This window comes from Emys orbicularis, chromosome 2 (genome assembly GCF_028017835.1).
Source record: "Emys orbicularis isolate rEmyOrb1 chromosome 2, rEmyOrb1.hap1, whole genome shotgun sequence".
Classification (NCBI taxonomy): Eukaryota; Metazoa; Chordata; order Testudines; family Emydidae; genus Emys; species Emys orbicularis.
Genome location: NC_088684.1, coordinates 89,268,499 through 89,283,656, shown reverse-complemented (window position 1 = coordinate 89,283,656; position 15,158 = coordinate 89,268,499). Strand labels below are relative to the sequence as shown.

The 15,158-nt window shown below is 45.5% G+C and overlaps 1 protein-coding gene across 1 annotated transcript in view; it reads right to left on the bottom strand.

The window, feature by feature from the left end:
- The window catches only part of MTCL1 (microtubule crosslinking factor 1), a 198,762-nt gene that overhangs the window by 39,201 nt on the left and 144,403 nt on the right, over window positions 1-15,158 (bottom strand). Inside the window, exon 10 of the mRNA XM_065399251.1 lies at window positions 1,697-1,864. Coding sequence (XP_065255323.1) covers window positions 1,697-1,864 — 168 coding nt within the window. The remainder of the gene's footprint in view (window positions 1-1,696; window positions 1,865-15,158) is intronic.

The following is a 15,158-nucleotide window of genomic DNA, read 5'->3' as shown; positions in this document are numbered from 1 at the left end:
CACCCACTCCTGTATCAAACCCCTAACCTATGTCTGAGCTACTGAAGTCCTCAAATCGTGATTTAAAGACTTCAAGGTGCAGAGAATCCTCCAGCAAGTGACCCGGGCCCCATGCTGCAGAGGAAGGTGAAAACCCCCCAGAGCCTCTGCCAATCTGCCCTGGAGGAAAATTCCTTCCCGACCCCAAATATGGCGATCAGCTAAACCCTGAGCATGTGGGCAAGACTCACAATGATAAAGATAGCTAGAGGGATATTACTGAGCCTGATATAACCACTAGTTTGGAGGGTGCTAAAGACTGAAATCTATTTTTTCCTGCCAGTATGTAGTGAGCAACACTCCTCCACCCACTTATGCCAATCATGGTGCTGACTATTTTTCTATCTGAATGGCAAACGTACACATCCACAAAAACATGAACGCACACAAACTCCATGCTAACAACTGCAGTTTTCCTCTTTTCTTATGTTTTGTTCTTTACTCCCATTTAAAGGTTAATTTAAGAAAAATTGCCATCAAGGGTGTTTTTTTAAAAACAATCAATTATCAGAATATTTGTGTACACTTATAAGCATTTGATCAGAAAACTGATTTCAATTCCACTACATATAAATAAAATCTACTCTTGTACTCTGAGAGAAAAGCCTCTAGCACACAAACTGGGAAAGAAGTGTTCAGGTCTGAATGCTGTGAGTCAGATTCAGTCTCTTGACAGTGCTCTGATGTACAGTAAATCCTCTAAAATGTGTCATCTGTTTAGTGAATATTTTGTATTGTATCTGCTTTCTACAGATGATTTAAAGCTAAACATCCTTTTACAGATGATACAAAGCTACAAATCTTTCTGACAGGACCTAAACACTCAATTTTGCCCCTTCAATGCCATACAGTAATACTTTAGTCCATCAGATTCAGAAATGAATCCTAGTGGTTTTCTGCTAGCTTGTTTTTAGACCACCACAGAAAGCAGAGCATCTCCTGTGATCAGCAGTACACAGCACTGCAGCATCAGGCCCATGAATTGATATATATGATTCTAATAATAGCCTACAACAACAGGCAGACAAAGCATCCCCTTCAACTGGACGCAACACAGCATCATCCAGTGGCTCTGACTTGCTGGTTTAAACATTAACCTACTGATCTGATGGTTTATTATTAATGGACTGTTTTCTTGTCAAAAAGCATCTAGTAGAGCAGTTATTGATGTACCATTCTGAGGCACTGACCTAGCATCATGGCCTAGTTACTTGAGTGAATGAGGAATTATTAGGGAAACACCAGAATATCAAGAAACGTTTTCTTATCCATACACCAATCAGATACAGACACCCACACATTTCGTTCCCTTTGCTGAGCAATTACCAACCCATTCTTATAATAAAATAAAGGGCCAGATTCCTCTACCCTTGATCACACTGAATAGTAGCTTACTCCATTAATAGTCACCCTGATGTAACTGAAGTCAATAGGGCTACTCATGGAGTAAGGCACTACTCAGGTGAGGTAGGCTGCAGGAAACTGGCCTAAAATAAATAAATATGATCCCTTATGTGACTCTCATGGACTTCTTATTCCAGCAAGTGATTAAAACCAATTCTCATCAATTACTTTCACTTAGCTCCAAACCAGCTTGGGAATCAGGCCTTTAAATAAAAAGTCACCTGTCTTTTGGCACTGATCTTGGGTACAGTACCTGCTCCAGACGACACTTCAGCTCAGTCCATTCCACCTCCCAAGCTGCCTTGTCTGTGGCATACTGTTGCTGGAGCCCACGTCGCTCTCGTTCATCATCCCGGAGCTCAGAACGGAAGTCGTCCAACAAGGTTTTCAGAGCATTTAAGAGCCGCCGGTTTTCACTTGCCTGCAGGAACAAAAACCAAAATAATTATTAATCCTCCCTCTTCTTCAGAAGGAAAATGCTCACATTCTTGTCAACTGCATGAAGGAGAAAAGGATCAAACACATAGGGTAAGAGGTGACATAAGCATCTTACGAAAAAACCAAAAGAGAAATAGTCTCTATGCAGTGTCAGTGTTCAAAGGATCGGATCCTGCAAGGTGCTCAGCATCTTTCGTGGAAGTTGAGGGCACGCACAGTATCTTGAAGGAGGTACTCAGCATCTCTCAGGATTGAGGCCATAAATTATAACTTCTGTGGCTCTTAAATTTCTAATTTCAAGCCAAGAAATCATTTCTGATCTTACATGTGCAACTGTGTATCTCATGCAGTCATCTCCTGAGCACCAAAACTCAAGTATGTGTAAATTACAGAAGATGATAAAGGATCCATGTCTGATGCTTTGGCATTACAGACAATGTTTGAAAGTCTCCATTTTGATCAGAGCAGCGTTGTTTAGATGCAGAGTGATTTCTTATTCTGCTCTTCAGAGGCACCCTCAACCCTGTGCACTTCTGTATAGGATGGCGTTGAGTATGGGTGCAGTCTGTTTTGGAAGCAAGTATGCTATGGGGTCTACTTTTCCTCTTTCCGCATATGAGCAGAGAGCAAATCCCTGTTCAAACTGTGGGAATATTTTTGCTGCATTTAAAATGTTCTATGACAGATACAGTGTTAGGCAGAAACCAGGCAAAGTAAAAGTTTAGTTCAGGGTTAACCTGAGAGCTGGGCACATACATTTTGTCAACATTGATGAGCTTTTTGCTGTTTGCTTTCTGCAAATATTCTAGTGAACAGCACCATGCAGTGAACTTTAAGCAAAATATTGTAGAATATTTGTGAAAAATTCATATTCACAAAGTCAATAAATCAAAAGTAATCCCTCGAAACCTGTTTCTAATAGTTGCACTCATCCAATTAAGGAACAGAAATGTATAATGTGATTTATGTGATGAATCAAAGCTCCAATCAAATTTTCAAAATAAACGTCTCACAAATGAGTTACAGATCAAGAATTATGCACAGAATCTACTCAACAAATTATTTTGAATAACAATGACCTTTAAGAAAATTACAATCTGTTAGCAGACAATTTATGAGCAGAAAAAGTGGGAAAACTCATTGAATAAATTCATTACAAATTATTCTGCTGGCTTTCATTAATGTGTAAGTTAACACTGCTACCTGAGAAGACTTAAATTAGCTGATTTGATGCACAGATGCTTGACTAATTCCTTCTGTTTTCTCACTAACTTTGTCACTTTCTGGCTTCTAACTATTCTTCTGATCTGGTCCCCGATGAAGTCCAAATATGGGGGTAATATTCAGATGGGGCAATTAATGCTCACAGCAATTTAAACAAGAGACAAAAAGAATTCACATTGCAAAATTCAGCTCTACATTTGCAAAGTCTAGGTGTGATTGTATCTGAGGAACTGGTCTGTCCCATTATAAAGATAGTGGCCAACTGAAGATTCCAGATCTGGGCTTGGATTTTAAATAACCCCCAGAGTTCAAGGTTGTTCAGCCCCAGTTGTTTGGTTGGGACCCATGAGAGCCAATATAAATATTTTTTTCCATAATCATTTGCAATTATTGACCTAAAATTAAATGCTAATTGCAAAAAGTAGCTCGTAAAACCAAAAGTGCCATGCCATGTAAATCTCATTTAGTGCTCTTTAGGGACTGGCTAAAATCTTGCTAGTGATCCCTTGGTCTATAGACAGTATATTGCAATAGAGATTCACACCATATTTTGCAGACTTCAGTTCTATGTTTCTGTAGCATGGGCTTACAATTAGAGAGCTAAAAGTCCCATTAGATCAGCTGTTCTGTCCCCCACCAATGCAGGTTTACTCTCAATATAATATTTTCTAGTACAATATAGTATTTTCCAGTGTAGTTTTAAATACAGAATTTTGCATGGAAAACCAAACTGTAATAACTAATCAAACATGCCAAGTAGCCTTAGAAAAATTATAGTTTACATTATTCCAAACTATATTACTCCTGGGGGCATTCTGTGCCAAAACAATAAAAAGTATGTGCCAAAAAAATAAAAATTCTGAGCACAATATTTTAAAATTATGCACATTTTATTTGTCAAAATAGCACTACATAATCACACCCGTTTCAATTATTTTGGTAATTTATTTCAAAATAAATGTCAGCAAGTATGTCTGTAACAATACAGACACACACAAAAATTCTCCCAAAATTAGGGAGTTAAAGAAACCCCTATGACAACCCAGTTCCTGTTTCTCTGCTCCCTTCCCCCCGCCCGGAGCCCAGCCGGGGGGGGGGGGGGCAGACACCCACAACACTCCCCCCCCCCCCAAGCCCAGCCACAGTGCCCCCCCCAAGCTCAGTTATGGACCCCTCTGGCCCAGATACCCACACCCCCTACCCCCCAGAACCCAGACACCCACCCCCTCTCTCCCAGAGCCCAGCCATGGTCTCCCCAGCCCAGACACTCCCCCCTCTCCCCCCCACCCAGAGCCCAGGGATCCTGAGGGAGAAACAGCCTGATGCTTGGTCCCAGGCTTGTATGGAGTTTCCTGCGTGCGGTCATCTCCTTCCCTCAGGGCATGCTGCGAATTACAGCTGCCAGGAACCCTCTAGGTCCCTCCCCGCCCCTCCCCCGGCAGTGTCTTTTATGCAGTCTCTAGTGGAGGCCAACAGCACTGCAGCCCATTTCTGTGGGAGAAAGGAAATTCTGCGCGCATGTTAATTTCAGCAAAATTCTGCAAGGCACAGTGGTGCAGAATTCCCCCAGGAGTTCCATATGGTTCATTAGAAAATAAAATGCTATACACATGGGGAAATGACTGCAGGTGACTCACTGACTTAACAATAATCTGTTTGGACTGAAGGAAGAAATGAACTGTTGCTACATGCAATACTGTATATAGCACAGGGTTTAAAAACAGGCACACCCAAAGAAGCAGAATTAAGACCATTAATGCACATTAGAACATTACATACTGCCACATGCTGAATATGCACATACCATCCCCTATTTATCAACATGTCGATGTGATGTTACAGTTACCACCATGAGTTTTATTCTACTGTCCAATGAGGGCCAGATTTTCAGAAGCGCTCAGCTCTTGTTTAGATGCCAAAAATAAGTGGGTCTTTTGAAAATCTGGCCATAATATCATAATGGAAAGTATTACGTTCTAAGCACTTCAAAATCTGGCCCCACAAGAGTCCATGAGGCACGCTTACTCAAGGATTTTATTCTGTGTTCTCTGCTGTGGCCTGACAAGGTGTTTCTCTATCAATTTAACTGAAAGATTTTGCAGGTGGGAAAAGGGGCAGAATTAAGAACTGTAGGAAAATAAGAGCAATTTGCGCTATAAGAACTTAGTACATTCTCCTGGAGCTTCCCCTCTGCATGCATCAAATATTCCACAAAACTATTCAGCACAAGTTCAAAGGTATCCTCTGTGTGGCCACAGGCCAAACTTTATTAGTCTCTCTACTCCCTTGTATTACAGGACACACCAAACCTTTTGCTGTAGGGCAAACACACACACTGTGAAAGCAACTAAAAGAATCTCAAAAATACACATTTCATGACAAAACAATTTAACCTCTAGAGGACTTCTGCTCCCCAGCAGAAGCTCTCCCCCTTCCCTCTTCTTTCTCAGAAGGAAATAAGACACCTCCCAGCTCAATTGTCCTCCTTCATCCTGGTTAAAAACTGGAAGAGCCTCCATGCCTACCTCCTTATGGCTATCTGAGTCGCCTCCCCACACTGATGGGTCTAGGATTTGGCCCCTCTACAATGGAGCCAAGTTATAGAGATACCATCAACTGGAATAGAGGGGGAGATTTTCAAAGGCACAAATGGCAGTTAGGCACCTAACTCCAACTGAAAGTCAATGGGATATAGACGTCTAACTGCCATTTGGACTAGGGGCCTAGCTGCCATGTGTGCCTTGAACGTCTCCCCTCTAGTCAATTAACACAAAGTTAGAAGTAGTTTTGGGCATTACACCTGCCTCTCTGCAAATCCTCCTGGTTTTATTATCGTATTTTCCTACATTTAAAAAATATTCCTCCCCCCGTTGCAGTGTAAAGACTCACATGAACTGAGTGACTGCACAGGGAAAACAGTGAAAATAATCATTCACAAAGTGCTGTTAAACGCTCTGCATAAACCAACTGGGGGAAAATATTACTTTTCTAATCTCTTTTAGTTTTAGTGATCTCAGGTGTAAACTATAACTGCGATAGGTAACAAATTTCAGACAGAAGTGTTATTTTTAAATTGATTGTGTTTGCCACAGGAATCATAGCTTTGAATTGCCTGATGTCTGTGCATGTAAAACTTCAACCATAAAATCATGTAAAAAACTAGGTTTACTTAATAAACAAAAAGTAATTAGCTGTTCTAGAGAAGAGGCTATGGAGCCACAAAATATAGGTTAGCAGAGGGCTAATGCCTATCTCTACAGGAGTGCTATGAAAGTCACTATTATGGACTCGATCTAGACATTCCCTATGGTAGCTGGAGTTCTAACTAGCTTGCTAATATAAACCCAATTCTGATCACATCCCTGTAATTTCCTCAGTGTCCTTTCTGCTTGAAATGCCTCATCTGTGGTCTGTAGTCAGAGAGGGATTTTTTTGGGGTTGAGCAAATTTGAAGGGGTTTAGATAAGATGTTTCTGAGACCAGGGTCTTTAAAAAAATTAGGAGAAATTTTAGAAAATTCTTCGACTGTTGCTGGTAACGCCACAATGATTAAAATGGCTTTGTCTAGAAACTTCATATTTATTTTATTTAAGAGTCTTTGAGGAGATCTAGGGCTCAGTCCTGCATGTTTCTATCTGCTCTGGACTTGACCAGCAAAGCACATAAACACATACTTCATTTTAAATGAGTAATCCCACTGATATCAAATAAGAGCTCTTATGTCCTTCCTGCTCCTCCCATGGGCTGGTATATTGGATGAAGTCAGAGGAAATGGGGCATGGCTGGGCTTCCCTGCATGCTGGTGATCCCTGGTTACCATAACAGGCTGTCCCCTGGGGACATTGGCAGCCACTGTACAGTAGAGCAAAGGAGTACCAACTGGTGCATAGCTGACGTAAGATCAAAGAAGCACGAAGGTAGCTTAAAGCTACTGTGTGCCTGTCTGCTACAGCCAAGGATTGGTCTGTGTGAGAAGGAAATAAGAGTTTACAGCAAGTTTTCACGATCAATGATTTTATTTGCGTTCTGAAACCCCCAAGGAAGTTCCCAGGAAAAAAACAGTAAATATTAATTAAATATAAAGACTATTTGGATGTGTAGTTATAAACCCATGATCTGACCACTCCTTCCCCTCCAGCCTGGAGAAGTTTGGGTTCAAGTGGCAGAGCAAACATTAGCTTGGGATCATCTCAATCCATTTCCCCCCACCTCCCTTGAGAATGTCATTTAACATTTTAGCAGCAGTCAGGGATGTGCCAGCAGCTTGGTCTGGTAGGGAGTCACAAACAAAAGGTCAGGAGCAGCCACAACAGAGGAGATCTCAAGAAGCATGCTTCCTCTCTGTGGTCGCCGAGCCAGGCAAGAGTGGAGCTGGATCTTGGTGCAAATCATTCTAGTACATTTAAATACTAATTACTATTCCTTAAGGCTTTTTTTTAAAACCAAGCTTTGAAAGAAAGACAAATATTGTATAAGCCAAAAATATAACTGGGGATTTTGCTTGAACCTCCAGAGCACAAAATATGAATATATTTGTTTTTACTGCACTTTACTGAGGGAGCAGAGATAAGTAAACTCTCTTATTTCCTCTCCCCTGTTCTCACACCACCCAGCAGGCATTTCACCCCTTCCACTCAACCAACATGACCCCTTCCCTAGGCAACACTCACCAAACCATCAACCCTCACGCTCCCCTTCAAGCAATATTAAAAGCCCCCCTCCACTGGGATGCCAGCCTCACTCTGCCTGCTTGCCTCCCTGCTGCCTTTCTTCTCTGCTCTTGTACATTGCCAGTTCCATGTCAGTTCTTCCTTGCCTGAACTTTTGATATAACCCAGGCTGGTTCCCGGCCTGAGGGAGTAAGTCAGCATCATGGAGAGTTGGATTATGTCAGGAAGGACAGGCTGAAGTAAGAGTCATATGGGGTGTGCAGAGAGTAGTGACAGAGAGGACTGTTCTTCTCAAGAGTCTCTATCTACCCAGTCTCCCAGCACCAAGAACCAACCCCTCCCTCCTCTCCAGCACTCCTCTCCCCCACAAACATTAGGAAAATGGCCAATCCCTAAGGGGATGTTCACTTGGAGATTAACCAGCATTTTAATGGTTAAGGCCATCATTCTTAAAAGAAGCTATTGATTTGGGGTGCCTCAATTTCTGAGGGTATGTCTACACTACGAGAGTACTTCGATTTTAGTTAATTCGACTATGTGGAATCGATATTACAAAGTCGAACGTGTGTGTCCACACTAAGGACAGTAATTCGACTTTGTGAGACTTTGTGAGTCCACACTAACGGGGCAAGCGTCGACATTGGAAGCGGTGCACTGTGGGCAGCTATCCCACAGTTCCCGCAGTCCCCGCTGCCCATTGGAATTCTGGGTCGAGCCCCAAATGCCTTCTGGGTAAAAAAATGTGTCGAGGGTGCTTTTGGGTGCCTGTCGTCATCCGTCCGTCACTCCCGCCCTCCCTCCCTCCCTGAAAGCGCCGGCGGGAAATCAGTTCGCGCACTTTTCTGATTACTGACAGCGCGGACGCCACAGCAGTGCGAGCATGGATCCCGCTGCGACCATCGCTGCAGTTGTGGCAGTTCTCAACGCCTCGCAGCTTCTCATCCACCTTTACCAGAGGCAGCTGCAGATAAATCAGGAGAGGAGGCTACGGCACCACCGTGACGGCATGAAGTCGGACACTAGCTCCGACCTCTCAGAAAACATGAGACCCAGCGCCCAGGACATCTCGGTGTCACTGGGTCTTGTGGATACTGTGGAACGGCGATTCTGGGCCCGGGAAACAAGCACGGACTGGTGGGACCGCATAGTGCTGCAGGTCTGGGATGAATCCCAGTGGCTGCGAAACGTTCGCATGCGGAAGGGGACTTTCCTCGAACTGTGTGAGTTGCTGTCCCCTGCCCTGAAGCGCAATGACACCCGGATGCGGGCAGCCCTGACTGTCCATAAGCGAGTGGCCATAGCCCTCTGGAAGCTTGCAACGCCAGACAGCTACCGGTCTGTCGCGAACCAGTTTGGTGTGGGCAAATCTACCGTGGGGGTTGCTGTCATGCAAGTAGCCAAGGCAATCGTCAAGCTACTGCTCTCAAAGGTAGTGACCCTGGGAAACGTGCAGGTCATCATAGATGGCTTTGCCGAGATGGGATTCCCAAACTGCGGTGGGGCTATAGATGGGACTCACATCCCTATCCTGGGACCGGACCACCAGGCCAGCCAGTACATAAACAGAAAGGGATACTTTTCCATGGTGCTGCAAGCACTGGTGGACCATCGGGGACGTTTTACTAATATCAACGTTGGATGGCCTGGCAAGGTTCATGACGCTCGGGTTTTCAGGAACTCTGGTCTGTTTAGACGTCTGCAGGAAGGTCTTTACTTCCCGGACCACAAAGTAACTGTTGGGGATGTGGAGATGCCTACAGTGATCCTCGGGGACCCTGCATACCCGCTCATGCCCTGGCTCATGAAGCCCTACACTGGCGCACTGGACTCAGGGAAAGAACTCTTCAACTACCGGCTCAGCAAGTGCAGAATGGTGGTGGAGTGTGCTTTTGGCCGTCTCAAGGGGAGATGGAGAAGCTTACTCACTCGCTGTGATCTCAGCGAGACCAATATCCCCATTGTGATAGCTGCTTGCTGTGTGCTCCACAATCTGTGTGAGAGCAAGGGGGAGACCTTTATGGCGGGGTGGGAGGTTGAGGCAAATAGCCTGGCTTCTGATTACGCCCAGCCAGACAGCCGGGCGATTAGAAGATCCCAGCGGGACGCGCTGTGCATCAGGGAGGCTTTGAAAGCCAGGTTCCTGACTGAGCAGGGTCTCCAGTGACTGTTTAGTTTGTGGACTCAGAACCTGAACCTGCCCCCGTTTCTTTACCCAGTTACTGTTCACTATCCTTCCAAGTTACATACCCCCTTCACCACCTTCCCAACAAATAAAATCTGTTCCGTTTTGTTAATGAACAAGGTTCTCTTTCTTACTGTTTTCGCGGGAATGTTTTAAACCGGGGACGCAGACTGTGGCGGGGGGCGGGTTTAGTGTTTTGATGCAAATGATGCTTCTAAACTCCTGGAATGACAGGCTCCGCAGTGCTGGATTGGTTGTTTCAACGGAGCCTGCCAGCGGGACTGCGTGTATGTGTCCCAGCGGGACTGAGTCCTGGGCGGGACTGCGTGTATGTGTCGGCCAAGTGACTTTCTGGCAGGGGGCGGAGGGTTACAGACCCCCTGCTGCGTGGCTCTGTGATCCAGGATAAGGACCGCGGCATAAGATCTCTAACTGCCCTCCCCCGCCACAAAGTCACAGATCAACCCCCCCGCACCCCAGAACATGAAAACCGCCTCCCAGACTGACCAGGGTAACTGGTGACTGCACTGTGTATGTGTCCTGATGCTGGACCTGCACCCGCCTCTGTAGCCTGCTAAAGGTGACTGTCCTGTCCAAGTAACAAACCCCTTCCCCCCCTTCAGACAGAATCCCCTCTAAAAGACACTCTCGGAAACAGTACTTAACAGAAACAGATGTTTTATTATGAACCGCACATGAAAAGGGGGGGAGGAAACTTGGACGGGGGCTTGTGTGAGATGGGTAGGAAAGGACTTTTCAAACTTTGTGGAACGAGAGCCTTACATTGCTGCAGCAGTGTGCAGGGGCTGACTGAAAGTTTTAATGGCCCTTGCCGCCCCTCCTTCTTTGGACTTTTGGTGAGGGGGGTGTGGGACTTGGTGGCGGGAGAGGGCGGTTAGAGATAGACAGCAGCAGGGCTCTGTCCTCCTGCCTCCGGTCTTGCAGAACATCCACTAGGCGCCGGAGCGTCTCCGTTTGCTCCCTCATTAGTCCAAGCAGGGTTTGAGTAGCCTGCTGGTCCTCCTGGCGCCACCTCTCCTCCCGTTCCATGACTGCTCTGTGCATTTGTGACAAGTTCTCCCTCCACTGTGTCGTCTGGGCTGCCTGCTCTCGTGAGCAGTCCATAAGTTCATAAAACATGTCCTCACGCGTCTTCTTCTTCCTTCTCCTAATCTGCGCTAGCCTCTGGGAGTGTGATGCCAGGCTGGGTTGGGAGACAGTCGCAGATGTGTCTGTGGGAATGGGAGAAAGGGAGTGAATTCCTGAGACAGATAAATGAAGTTGCTAACAAAGAACATAGTCTTTCTCTGTGAACAACACCATGCACTGCACCTTTCACATGCGCACTCAGGACAAGGTCGAATTTTCGGCCCTCGCCTTCAGTGCCTGGGGTCTTGCAGTTGCGATTAGAGAAGCATTGCAGGACACCTCTACTTTTGTTGCAGGAAAACATGGTAAGCCGTAGACTTGTGGCAGCTTAAAAATGTAATAGTAGCACTGGGCTCCTTTCGCACTGAAAGCAAGGCCACTCTCTGCTGGCAGCAATCAGGGAAGCATGAGCTCTGCCCCTGTCCCACCACCTCGCGGCTGTCCCCGGGAAAGATCCCTGTATGCTGCCCCTCTGCCGCCTCCACCGCGTGGCTGTAAAGCAGTCCCAATACTAACATTCCCCTCCCTAATTTAAAGCAGGGCGTCATGTGCGATATAACTCTGATGAGGATCTCGGAGAGCAAGAGGGGACGGATGCTTCGGGAGAGCATGCAGAGGCCAGGGCCGTATGCCGCCATGCTGTGCCGTGCCATGATCCCGGACTACTTAATAGACTCATGGCGTGGGAACGTGTGTTACCACGGTGGACCGAACAAGATCGCCCTGCCACGGAACCTGATGCGCATGCTTGAGCGGTACCTCCAGGAGAGCTATGCAGAGCTATCCCAGGAGGACTCTCTGTCAATTCCCGGGCATATTGACCGTCTTTTCGTTTAACTGCAGTAGAAGGGACTACAGAGTGGAGCGTCCTGTGGTGGCCTAATCATGAAAATCCGGACATTATTTGATTTTTTATACATAGTTGGTACTAAATAGTTGAGTAAGCCAAAGAAATCATGAACACCCAATTGCTGATAGAGTTAATATTCCTGTTTTGTTATAAATAAAAGTTTCTATGTTTACATGAGTGAATGAAAAGCCCATTCTTAACAATATAAATATTCCAGTTATGTTAAAATTAAATGTTTAGATGTTTAAAGCACTCACTGCTTGATCCTTCCCCTGATTCGGTGTCCGGGGTAACGGCTGTGGACGATTGGTAGGGGATCTCTGTAAGGGTGATGAAGAGCTCCTGGCTGTCGGGGAAATCAGCGGTGCAAGCGCTGTCGACTGCCTCGTCCTCCTCATTTCCTTCCTCATCTTCCCCGTCCGCTAACATTTCCGACGAGGAACCGGCCGTGGACAATATCCCATCCTCTGAGTCCACGGTCAGTGGTGGGGTAGTGGTGGCGGCCGCACCTAGGATGGAATGCAGTGCCTCGTAGAAACGTGATGTGTGGGGCTGGGATCCGGAGCGTCGGTTTGCCTCTTTGGTTTTTTGGTAGCTTTGTCTCAGCTCCTTGATTTTCACGCGGCACTGCGTTGCATCCCGGCTGTATCCTCTCTCTGCCATGGCTTTAGAGATCTTCTCGTAGATCTTTGCATTCCTTCTTTTGGAGCGCAGCTCTGAAAGCACGGACTCATCGCCCCACACAGCGATGAGATCCAAGACTTCCCGATCAGTCCATGCTGGGGCCCTCTTTCTATTAGATTGCACGGCCATGTCTGCTGGAGAGCTCTGCATCGTTGCCAGTGCTGCTGAGCTCTCCACGCTGTCCAAACAGAAAATGAGATTCAAACTGCCCAGACAGGAAAAGGAATTCAAATTTTCCCGGGGCTTTTCCTGTGTGGCTGGTCAGAGCATCCGAGCTCGAAGTGCTGTCCAGAGCGTCAACAGAGTGGTGCACTGTGGGATAGCTCCCGGAGCTATTACCATCGATTTCCATCCACACCTAGCCTAATTCGATATTGCCATTTCGAATTTAGCGCTACTCCTCTCGTTTTCGAGGAGTACAGAAGTCGAATTTAAGAGAGCTCTATGTCGAACTAAATAGCTTCGTGGTGTGGACGGGTGCAGGGTTAATTCGATGTAACGGCGCAAAATTCGACATAAACTCCTAGTGTAGACCAGGCCTGAGTGTCCAACATCTCACATGTCTCAAGGTAGGTATCAAAAACAGAGCACCTACAACTAGAGGCCACTCTTCAAAATTATGGCCTCGGTGTTACGAATTTTCCTCCATGCAATTCCTCTTTCGAGAGAGGGGTGGAAGAGTCTGCAGCAGCAGGAGATAAACCCAGCCAACCCATAACCCATTAAACATGAACACAAGTTACTCAGAGTTGTAGTAAACCCCTTTCCAGACCTACTTCTCTCAGTCACAAACACATTATTACAGGAACTCCTTCTTAAAAGGAAGTGTGAAAAACCTGCCTGGTCCAAATCCAGACCCCCGTCATCTCTGCACTGTCCAGCCTGAAACTCCAACCACAGCAAGGAAATGCAATCTTGAGAGGAGACCCCCCTCCTACCCACAGCACTTGCTACTTAGCTCTGTTCCCTCCACAGGAGCTGGAGCTGTGGCTCTAATCCCACCAGCCACACATATATACACTGCCATATATCCAGAGCTCAAAGTTTCTCAAGAAGACAATATTAAAGGACAATTGCAAACTATACCAATGCAAAGGAAAGATAGGAAGAATAGTAAGAGGACAATATGGCTCCCCCAGGAGCGCTTTAATGACCTAAAATTCAAAAAGGAATCCTACAAAAAGGAGAAGTATGGACAAATTGCTAAGGAGGAGTACAAAAGAACACCACAAGCATGTAGGTACGAAATCAGAAAGGCACAAAATGAGTTATATCTAGTAAGGGACATAAAATGCTATTAGAAGAGGTTCTATAAATGCATTAGAAGAGAAAGATGAAGGAAAGTGTAGGTCCTCTACTTAGTGGGCAAGGAGAGCTAATAACTGATGACATCAAAAAGGCTGTTATGTTTAATGTCAGTTTTCTTCAGTCTTCACTAAAAGGTTAATGGTGACCAGATACTCAACATAATTAATATTAATAAGGAGGAAGGAACACAAGCCAAAGCAGGGAAAAAAACAGGTTAAAGAATAGTTAAACAAGTTAAATGTATTCAAGTCAGCAGGGCCTGATTAAATTCATCCTAGGTTACTTAAGGAAATCTCGGAACCGTTATAAATTATCTTTGAGAACTCCTGGAAGAGTTACCCACGAAAGCTTATGCCCAAATAAATCTGTTAGTCTTTAAGGTGCCACCAGACTCCTTGTTGTTTTTCCTGGAAGATAGGCGAGGTCCCAGAAAACTGGAGAAAGGGGAATAAAGAGGACCTAGGGAATTATAGATCAGTCAGCCTAACTTTAATATCTGGAAAGATATGTGGAACAAATTATTAAACAATCTTCATCAATTCATCAGCATCAGGAGGATAACAGATTATAAGGAATAGTCAGCATGAATTTGTCAAGAACAAATTATGCCAAACCAACCTCATTTCCGCTTTGACAGGGTTACTGGTCTAATGGATATAAGGCAAGCAGCAGATGTGATATATCTTAATGTCAGTAGGGCTTTTGACACAGTCCCACATGATATTCTCATAAGCAAACTAGGGAAATGTGATCTAAATGAAATTACTATAAGGTTGGTGCACAACTGGTTGAAAGACAGTACTCAAAGAGTAGTTATCAATGGTTCTCTGTCAAAAGGGGATGGCATATCTAGTCCCACAGAGGTCATTCCTGAGTCCGGTATATTATTAAATATTTTCATTAATGATTTGGATAAAAGAGTGGAGAGTACACTTATAAAATCTGAAGATGACTGTAGAGGAGCGGACTCACCACCACGGCACCTCCTGCTGGTCACTTCGGGGAATTAGCTTTTCCAGCGTCCTGGAGCGCCCCCTGCAGGCTGGTGATCCGCCTGTCCTCTGGCCCCCGTGTCCCTCCCAGACCCCGGTTCCCTTTTATCTGGGGTGCTGCCCCCTGGCAGTACATCCCTCAGTACTAGGGTCTCACCTCCCCAGGGAACCCCCCCCCCACTATCCCTACCTCACCTCAGAATAAGGCCACTGCCAGT